The sequence below is a fragment of the Panthera tigris genome, chromosome E2 (assembly GCF_018350195.1).
Source record: "Panthera tigris isolate Pti1 chromosome E2, P.tigris_Pti1_mat1.1, whole genome shotgun sequence".
Lineage (NCBI taxonomy): Eukaryota > Metazoa > Chordata > Mammalia > Carnivora > Felidae > Panthera > Panthera tigris.
The window spans coordinates 26,602,123-26,612,500 of record NC_056674.1 but is presented as its reverse complement, the minus strand read 5'-3'; the positions used below and the strand labels follow the sequence as shown (position 1 = coordinate 26,612,500).

General features: G+C 48.2%; 1 protein-coding gene across 1 annotated transcript in view; it reads left to right on the top strand.

Annotated features, from left to right (window-relative positions):
- N4BP1 (NEDD4 binding protein 1) overlaps window positions 1-8,110 on the top strand; it is a 49,688-nt gene extending 41,578 nt beyond the window's left edge. Inside the window, exons 6-7 of the mRNA XM_007096916.2 lie at window positions 1,606-1,713; window positions 3,368-8,110. Of these exons, the coding sequence (XP_007096978.2) occupies window positions 1,606-1,713; window positions 3,368-3,725 (466 nt within the window). The 3' untranslated portion in view covers window positions 3,726-8,110. The remainder of the gene's footprint in view (window positions 1-1,605; window positions 1,714-3,367) is intronic.
- The last annotated feature ends 2,268 nt before the right edge of the window (window positions 8,111-10,378 follow it).

The following is a 10,378-nucleotide window of genomic DNA, read 5'->3' as shown; positions in this document are numbered from 1 at the left end:
TTCAACCATGAAATACAAAGGTTGGATTTAATGACAGCTATGATTCAAGTAAGAGGATGAGACCAAAATCCACATACTGATGAGTTTTCACTTCTTAGGAGTGGGAAGAGTATTTCTGCTTTTCAATATCTGATGCTTTCCTTGAGCATTTACCATCATAGTTTAATCATCTATATTGAAAACATGTGTGAATATCATCCAAAATAACAAAGTCAAGAGTTGAGCATTCACTGATACAAGTTTTTTAGTTGTGATGATGTTCTGAATGTGTCCACCTGCCTTAAGATCAGTGAACACTGGCTTCCAGGACTTCTTGTTAACAAGCATCATCTGACTGAGTTCTGTAAAAGGCAGTAGTCTGTGATGGTGCCAGGGATGAGTCCTATATGCCACAAATCTAAAAGCATAAATCAACATACCTCAGGCTGTGTTATAACTAGTACATAACAGGTACAATTAGATATTTATTTCTGTTGGGGTTTCATAGTTGCCCCTTGTCTGATATTTGTTATTTTGCTAACTCGTTAGAGGATTTTAGAAAATAATCCTTTGCTATAAATACCCAGGTGTGAGTTAATTACTGTATGTATTTTGACCCACATGGTGTTGGAAAGCTGTTGTTGAGAGCTGAACTGAGAATTGGTCTTTGACCTTCTAGGCACAGTTAACAAGCTATTAATCTTCTAGGACATGTTTCTGTTGGACCTTTGCCCTAGACTCATTGTCAGTATTTATTGGACACTCCTCTGTGTGTAGAAGGTCTAAATGCAGTCAGGACTTAATGTTTGAAACCAGCCCATTGCTTTCAAAACTCACAAAACAAGGCAGAAACCGAGGTCTGGACAGCAAACACAAGCACTTGGCCTTTTTTCTTTATCACATCTTCCCCAGACTTGATAAATCATGATGAGATCTCAGATTTTCTTTGTTCAGATATCCTATTGTTTTGGGGTTTTTTTCTTTTCTCTCTCTCTTTTTTTTTTTTTTTAGTTTATTTATTTTGAGAGAAAGTGAGTGAGTGGGGGGAGGGGCAGAAAAAGAGGGAGAGAGAGAATCCCAAGCAGGCCCTGAGCTGTCAGTGCAGAGCCCAATGCAGGGCTCAATCCCACGAACTGCGAGATCGTGACCTGAGCCGAAATCAAGAGTCAGATGCTTTAACCAACTGAGCCACCCAGGCGCCCTGTACTGTTTTGTTTTTTTAAGAGGTTATCTTCAGTGGTTTGCCTATAGATACAACTATTCAAAAGTAAAACCTTTTTTGAGCACCTAAGCAGTGTGTCCTAAGCAGTCAGTCTTAAATCTTGTTTTCAAAGTTAGGAGAAGAAGCTGCCTCCAAAGCCTAGATAAAAATCTGAAAGTCTCAATAAGAATTGTGAGGGCCAATGATAAAAGTTTATTACTTTACTGTATTTGTATCCAAAAGAGAAATTCAGATGGCTTAACTTGGATGTGTTTGTTTTTTCCATTAGGCATGTAAGCAGCCTTACAATTTTATAGGTGACTCTTGCTTTGGAATTAGGTGGACACTTCTACTTTCTTCTCAGCTCCTGCAACAATAAAAGCTTCACGTTTTCTCCAGCATTGTAATCATTCTCTGTGTTATAGATTGCTTCAGTATACCTTCGTCGGGGATATATTTATGGTTCCTGATGACCCTCTGGGAAGAAGCGGACCTCGATTAGAAGACTTTCTTAGGAAAGAAGTCTTCCTTAGGTATTTGCTTTTTCACATTGTTTTCTGTTTACAAACTTGTTTCAGTTCTTTGTGCTTTTGTGTAAGTGATGTCTCTGAATAACTAAAGACAACACTTTTAAATTTTGTATTAGCCTTAGATTTATTGCTGGTATAATATATTTGAAAGGTAATCAAGCACACACCCCAAGGACCATGTCTTCATTTATGGTCCTTTGGTTTTAATCCTAGGAGAGGGTGGGGAGCCAAGCTTTGTATAGGTCTAAAAAGACAAAGCAGGTTTTGCTGACTGCCACTTATGAGCAAACGCCACTTAGGTTCATTATGTATACGTGAATATACTCTTACATTCACTTTCCAAGGTTATTTGCTTTAAATTTGTGATGTTCCTGTTAATTTATTTACTATTCAGGAATCACTACCCGGGGAACTTTCTGTCTCCACTAAATGGAGAAGCCAGTATTTCATATTGATCTGAAATTGATTTGATAGTTGACATTTTCTTTGTTTTAGTTGGGTTTTTAAAGATAAGTTGCTGGTGGTTATATCCGTTTTCAGAATTCTTGGGTAATGGACACTGTTAACTAAAGTATCGTATGTGCCTAACTGACAGATAGTATAACCTGGTGACAGACAGCTGATCTTTATTTATAACCAGATCCCTTGGGGATTCTAGATTTGGATTTGGGGTAGTTCACACAGAGGTATCTTCCACAGAGGAGACAAGTGCAGTTTCGGCTCCCTGGGTCTTAGGAATCATTTCTCTTCTGAGCCTTTGGGTTTTATTACATAGAATGAGGGCTTAGTTCCCAAAGGTTCTGCTTCTCTGCCTACGCTCAGAGAATGGCAGCCATTTTAACATCTGCTGGGTGTCAGTGCATCTCCACTGGGCATTTAAGATCTGGCGCCTGTGTGCAAGCATCAAGGCCTGCGGGTCAGGCTTAATGGGAAAGAGAGTTCTCTGGCTCCTTCTTCACCTCAGCAGCCTGGCAGCAGGGTCTGCCCTGCCCGTGCACTTAATCACTCTTTACAATGTGTTAACAAATTGAGTGAGAAGTTAATAATAACTCCACTCACCAAGGAACTAACTTTTGAAGTTAGTTGAGCTTTTGAAATTGGAAAAAGTGTTCGGCCAGCCCCATTTCTCAGCTGCAAGCCCAAGTCACCTGGGAAACTTCTTTAAAAAGACAGATGCCCTTTACACACACTCACACCTACCCATGAGTGTATAGGTTGTGGGCACCAACACCTCGCCCGGACTGGTGAGGGTGGAGAGGGGGGGCAACAGGTATCCGTAGTGGCTGCCTCTGCCCAAAGGAGTCCCTTTTTCTAATCCCTATCAACCAGGGCCCCACACAGAATTAGTCTCCAGAAGAGTAAGACCCTGTTGTCTGTGTCTTTTGAAAGCTCTCAGGTGATTCTGGCACATCCTGGCTTAGAGCCAGCAGTTGGCTGGGGTCCATTCTTGCAGCTGCAAACCTAGGAGGGTGGTGTAGCTCATGATGAGCTGTCATTTCCCATCATGACTGGTCTGGAGATGGTGTAGTTGTCATCCCTGTGGACCCCTCTGTAGGCAGCTTGCCTTCAGAAGTCATGGAGCAGCACGGCCTCAAGGTCAGCAGCAGGTTTCTCATTTATCTTACAGCCTGACTCACCAGACTCATTCCATTCACAGAGATATGCAGCCCCTGCTCAATGCCTTGCCAAATGTGGGCATATTTGACGCCAGCTTCAGAGTCCCTGGGGCCCAGGCAGCCAGCACCAGCCACCAGCCTCCAGCCCGGATTCAGGGTGCCCCACCTAGCCACTGGCTCCCTCAGCAGCCCCGCTTCCCAGTTCTGTCGAACCTTCCCAGTATGCAGCAGAACGTGCCCATGCCAGCACAGAGGTCTCCTGCAGAAACCAGCGAGCTGAGGGAAGCCCTTCTGAAGATCTTCCCTGACTCCGAGCAGAGACTGAAAATCGACCAGATATTGGTGGCCCACCCATACATGAAAGACCTGAACGCACTGTCTGCCATGGTGTTGGACTGAAGGCCACACTCGAGCTAGTGTCTGCACGTGGCAGCAGGAAGTGACATAATGTGAAGAGACCGATTTCCCAGTGGAAATGCTATTGTAGTATATAGAAAAGAAAACAGATGTTTTGTGTATAAAAAAATCTGGGTTTTCAAAACCAGCTTTTTCTATATATAAATTATGCTGCTATTACAGATTTAACATTTTCTGTAAAAGGAAAGTACATTTTCTGCCTGTTCAGAACTGTTTAATAGCAGTTACTCTTGAGTGTATTTACATTTTTATGTTTTTTAAACTATTTTCCTTAAAGCTGAAAATATTGACAAATGGATATGAGTAGCCTTTCTAAATAAAATAAAAAAAAAAAAAGAGTTGCTTTCTTAGGGAAAGCAAGACCTCTTAAAGTATATTTTCTTGAGATGACTATGTAACGTCCACTAACATGAAGTGTGCTCATCCCTCCCGGTCTCCTCTGCCCTCACCCCTGGAATTAGAGTCGTAGGAGTTGGGTTTGCTCCTGTGGGTCTTTTGTTGGAGCCATTTGTGAGAGTGGGCAGGTGGTGCCACTAGATGGCACCTGTGCCTAGCCATTGTTAATGACCAGGGCACAGACTCCCAGAATGTCAGGGCAAGAAGAAACTTCAGAACTCATGTAGTCCCACCCTACTTCCCCTCCCACCCTGAAGAAGAGGGAACTGAGGCTCAGTGTGCTCATGTCTGCACATGCCCAGGTCCACAGCCGTAGAGCAGCTGGACAGGGACCAGACTCCTTGTCCAGTGCTCTGACATGCTCACCAGGCTGAGGCCTCGCTATACCTGACCTGACTCTAGAAGTCATGTCTTAGCCTCTGAAAATAATAGTGGGATGTGAAGAAATTTAACAAAGAGCCCCATCGTTACAGTAATTTTGTGTCCATATCATGGGAGGTACAACCCATGTGAAGTTTATACAGCTTTGCCAAAAGTGGTTTTCTATTCTCAAGAATGACCCTAAGCCAATAAATAGCATTAGTAGCTGCCATGAGGGCTCAGAGCCCCTTATTTATTTTTCCTGTGTTTGTCTTTTTAGTGTTCTCCTAAGCTGCCCTTCCTGTGAGTGAGTCTATCTCAGAATTGGTATCTTAGTATTGTGTTTTCAGTGTTGTTCAAATTCTGTGTCAGTGAAGTTCTTTTCCTGGATAATTATTCTTAACATCTTTACTGTTCTCTGGACTTTCAAAGGGCTTTGTATTTTATACCTGTTCCCTTCCCAGGCTGCTCATGGTCAGTTTTTTATCTGCCCTGTGGGTCACGTCTCTCCCAGCCCCCAGAAACAGCTGCTGAGGACTCAGTGCTGGTTTGTTTTTCATAGTGAAGGGACTTTTTTGGCCATGAGCAGAGCTGGTGACTCCCCAGGAGGCTCCCTGCAGGTGTGTTTGACCTCTGTATCCCTCCAGGGATGAATCCAGGGTCCTCCAGGTGGCTGGACTTACACTTCAATCATGTTTTCTCCCTGATGCCTTTAAGATGCTTCCTGACGAGGAACTGGTTGTCCACTGCCTTTTGGGGGCAGGTTGCCAGAGTCACCCACCCAGTTGTGGATGGAGACTTGAGGTGGCCAGGAAGTGACTCAGTCACAGCCCTTGTGCCTCATCTTCAGAACCGGTGGTTTGTAAAAGTGTGGCAGACGTGTGAGGGCTAGGGCTGTCTTGTAGTTACTCTGACCTTCTGGGTTGAGGTTTGGTCTGACAGTGTTGCCAATCCAGTATTTCTCTAATGTTCAGAAAAGGACCCGGGGGTAAGCCTTGATGGCTGAGGCTTAGCCACACAGGTCTTCCTGAAAGGGGACTAAGCCTCCACTGATGCCGGGTGGGGCTGGCTAGGCCTGGGGTTCCAGAGTTTCCTAGGCTCTAGACGTGACTTGACCTTTGAGCTTTGTATCATGTAAGCCTCTGTATTCTTAGTATTGTTTCTGAGGGCTCTACCTGCCCCTTTCCTCTTTCTGGGCGTGGGAAGGAAGGATGCAGGAGACTAAGTGGGTTAATTACTTCCTTTGATAAATTACAACATCAAACATAAGTCACAGTTCTTTCTGAAAATCATCAGCTTTAGTTAAACTTAGTATTTAAAAACTCAATTTTCAGACCATTAAAAAAAGTCCTTCAGCCTTCTCTTAATATTAAGCTCAATGTTGATGCTACTGAAATGTTTCTTGATGGTCTGCCCCCAGCAGTGGATTTTTGAGCCACCTTGGCAGTGTCAGCAATGCATCATCATTTTGTAACTCCTCAGCGGGTTACAGAATGTGGTGCCTCTGCGTCCTGTATTTCCCGGCATTCCCGTGAAGGAGGTGGCCTGGCAAGGATGCACCTTATTTGGTACACTGGCATCTGGTGCTCAGGTTGTCCGGGGTCAGAGAATAAGTAGATGGTGATGCGGGATGATTCCCAGGCCTGCATTCTTCCCAGGCCCCGACTCCCCGCTCTGGGAGAAGAAAGCCTTGTTTGACCTTTCTGTCAAGTACCCTGTGTTTGAGACCCAGTAGGCTGCTGGCTAGAAAACAGTGGGAAGGCGTCTCAGCCATCCCGGATGACAGGTCAGCTTTGTCTGGCAGACTCAGCTATGGTGTGGAGGTGTTGCTGGGGACTCAGGCCTGTTGCAGCTTTTGGTCTCTGAGAAGAGGGATGGGGTCTTGCTTAGGTTTGTCGTGGCACATGTGGAGTATGAGTCACAGAGAAGGCTGTGCTCTCTGTGATTGCTCCTAGCACCCTCCCCCACCACAGGAGATGCCCCAGGCACAGGGCCCCTTGAATTTGGGCCTTGGCACCATTCTCCCTCAGCTTCCAGCTGTCCACCAGCACTCCCAGGTCCTCCCCTGTCCTTCCTTCCCATGTCCCTCTCCTCTCCTCACTGTGGTCTGTTTGGTCAGTCACTGACTCCTGCCATTTGTTACTTCATTATCTACCTCCCCATCATTCTCCATTATGACAGCTTGGCTCCTGTAGTAAAATCACCCGATTTCCCCTAAGAATCCTCTCCATGCATTGCTGCTCTCCCTCACCTTCCCACTCTTCACTTCCTTATTTGCAAACTTGACCTTCATCCCACCCACTGCCTGAAATAGTCTAGGAGAAGTCATCAGGGACCAGTAATTGCCAAATCAGAGGCCTTTTCTCAATACTTAATCTTCGTGTCCACCCTCAGTGACCAGAATATTTGACATTGTGGCCCTTACTTTCCTCCTTTTCTGAGATTTCCCTCCCAAATGTTCCTCATTCTTTTCTATTCTTTTACCTAAAGGCCAGTCCTTGAGACCCTTTTCTTTCTTGACAGGTGGTCAAACTTCAGACCAGCCATGGACTTGTGATGGGGAGGGTGGCTCTTGCTAAAAATGCGGATTACTAAGCACAACCCCCAGGGCTCTTTATTCAGTGGCCCTGGAGTAAAGCCCAGAAATTGGAGACATCAGCAAGCTCCTTGGGTGTTTCCCACACAGGCTGTCCAGGGACCACGTTGTGAGAAACTACTCACCCTTAATGGTCATTAACTCCAGCTTCCTTCCTCCCTCCCTAACTTCCCTGCTTCCACATGTCCCCTCTGGGCAGTGACTTCCAGTCCCACCTCTAGGCCTGCCATTCAGAAATGCGTTTCTAGCATGACTGGAAACCCTGTGACATCCTCAGACTCACTCCCCAGACCCTCAGCCTGCTTCCGTTCCTTGCTGTCCTTTCCCACCCCACCCTGCCACAGCGTTCCCTCATCCACCTTGTCCTTGTCCTGCCAGTGCCCACTAGTCATTCTCTCATGCTCTCAGGCAGCCCCTGATCAGTCAGCCCACCCCACCCTCCCAGACCCCAGCGTGCTCCCAGATTTATCTTCCAGGAATGCATTGCTGGTCACAAACCATCCTGTTCAGTGATCTTCAGTGCCTCTTGGCCAGAGCACCGAGCTCAGCCCTCCCTGAGCATAGTATCCGTGCTGTCCTCGTGGCCACGTGTGACTGCCCACTTTGAATAGCCCTTCCCCAGATGCTCACTGCAGCCCACACACGTTTCCTCAGTTTCCTGTGGGCTCCTGCCTCTGTGTGCACCTCTTTTTCTCTGCTAGAGATGCCCTTTCTCCCAAATGGCTTCCCCCTCAATGACCCAGTCTCCTGCCTTCTCTTTGTGCCCTTGCCTGTGCTTCTGGCCAGAAACAACCCTGTGGCACTCTGTGACCCACAGCGCTTGTGTCTCGCTTTTGGCACCTGCCGCACTGGCCGGTATCATTGCAGCTGATTGTGTACTGTGTCTCACCTCCCTTTCTAGACTGTGAGCTCCTCGCGGGCAGGGACCGTCTATGTTCACTCTTTGTATTTCCCATGGCACCTAGCACAGTGCCTTGCACTTAATAGGTGCTCAATAAACGTCTGCTCAACTGAACTGGACGACATTGCCTTCTTGACTGTGGTGTCTGGCAGCTGATAAAACCTTAAGAAGTCACATTGTCCACGTTTGCACCTGGGAACCCACCACTATGCTGCGGTCTACTGCAGATGGGGTGTCTGCCTGGCTTTCCCCTTCTCTTCAAGGCCCCAACACACCATGCAGTCCAGGGCTGAGCTGTGGACAAGCCAAGCCAAGCAGTGTGCTCTGACTTCCTGCCCGCAGCCTGGCCAGGGGCAGACACCTGGCCCAAGCGAGTCCAGTCAAAGCCACTCCTTGGTCTTCTCCCCTCTGCTGGTGGAACCAAGGAATTTCACGCCCAGATCTGTTAGAGGCCATTTCCTGCCGTGGGGGAATCTGTCTCTCGTAGACCCAAGATTCCTGGGGCGGGAGTGCCAGTTTCCTGTTGTCATAGGAGCCTGGTGGCACCCATGCCCTTCCTCAGATGTCGAGATGCCCCATTATTCTAACGCACCTCCCTTTGCTTAAGCTAATTCAAGTTGGATTTATGGCCCTTGAAGTCCAGAGTCTTGAGTAAAATAGTTACCACTGCCCCTACACTCAGCAGATTAAATGGGAGAGGCTTCTCATACCTTTAGAAAGATCCCGAAGACTGGTGCAAAGTGAACTTTGGGAGTGTTCACCCCCATCAGAAAATGGTAAGAGACTGACAGGTCCTGACTTACTTGAAACTTTCCCTTCCTTCAACCTTGAGGAGAGCTCCACCCCCACCTTCAAGCGGACTGTTTCCTGCTGCTGCTTTTCCTCTTCAGCATCCCCACTTCCTCTTGAGGCTGTCTGAAAAATTCCCTGACGTGAATTTCTTTGCTCAGTTCCCCAGCTGGGCAGAGACCAGGCATGTCCAGAGTTAGGCCCTCCTGTACCCTTCCATGTACCCTGGGTAAAACAGGCGTGATGGAATCATGCTTCCTACTCCAGGGGCATTGTGCAGAATAGGTGTATTCAGACCCGGGAAGCGTCCAGGATAGTGCCTGACGTGGCCCCATTCAGTGACTGCTAAGACTGTGGCTCTGATGGGCAGCAACCCCTCTAGGGCACCCATAGTGTTCACACCCTTACAGTTTGTCCCACATCTCCTAACCAGAGGTCCAAGAGCTTGTCTCCAGTTGCTCAGAGAGCCCATCTTCCAGATTCTGAATGCTCTCCTGTCCCTGCCAACTCATTAGGAGTGTGGACTCACTAGGAGTGTGGACCGGACTTCCTTGGAGCCTCCACAGGGCCATGGACACCCAGCTGTGACCTAGAGAGGGCACTGCTGCTAAAAGGCACCCAGGAGGACCCTTCCACTGTCCCCACGACTAGGGAAGAGAGGGAAGTGGGCAGAACTGTGTCTGGCCACAGAGTGCATGAGAAGGCAGACCCTGCGCTCACCATGCCTGGTTCTGTCTTGTGGCCCTCACGACCCTCTGGGGCCTCTGGGGGAGGGGGGCAGCTGGAGCACAGGGCTAGCAAGAGATTTCACAGTTCTCCAGGTCAGCGTGTCCGGGATTCAGGATTTGAACAACAGGCCATTGCACCTTCCCCAGAGGTGATGTGGCAGCCAGAATGGCTCTTGAGATGGACCCCCTGCCCCCATCCAGTGAACAGAATCAGGCTGTGACCTGGGCCAAGGTTGTCCATCTGCCGAGCAGAGAGGCTGTGGAAGGAAGCTTCTGCCTCCCACTTTCCTGCACGGTGGGCCCATGTCCAGCGCTGGTCCTGAGGGAGGGTGCCGAGAGTAGAGTTTTAAAAAGGAAAAGCTGACCAGCACTGTCCAGAGTGAGCTCATGTGTGCGTCCTACCCACCTTCCATTTCATTTAGGGGATGCAGGTCAGTAAAAGGACCTGTGATAGTTTTTGAAAGCAGCAGCATTTTTCACAGCTCCAGTTCCTGTCCTCTGACGTCTGTGGCTCCAGATGGGTGATGGTCATCGGCAAGCTGGGTTTTCCAGGATCAGGGCAAAGGTGCCCACAGCCAGTGCTGGCCCAGGGGCCTCGGGAGATCTTGAATTGGCCCCTCCCACTGGATTCTGTCCCCTCCCACTGGGCTTTCCTTCTCATCCCCACCAGGGCCCCAGGGAGCCCTGCTGGGCCTCAGCTTGAAACCCAGTCTGGGGTCAGCCTGAGCAGGCCCTGCCCTTCCCAGTCCCTTCCCAGAGAGGAGGCCGCCCTGAAGAGAATGCGTTTGTCTGCCGGCCTGTCTGGCTGTGGTGTCCTTCTAGGGTTTCATCCACCAAAACAGGCCGCAGGAAGGAGAGGCCCTCC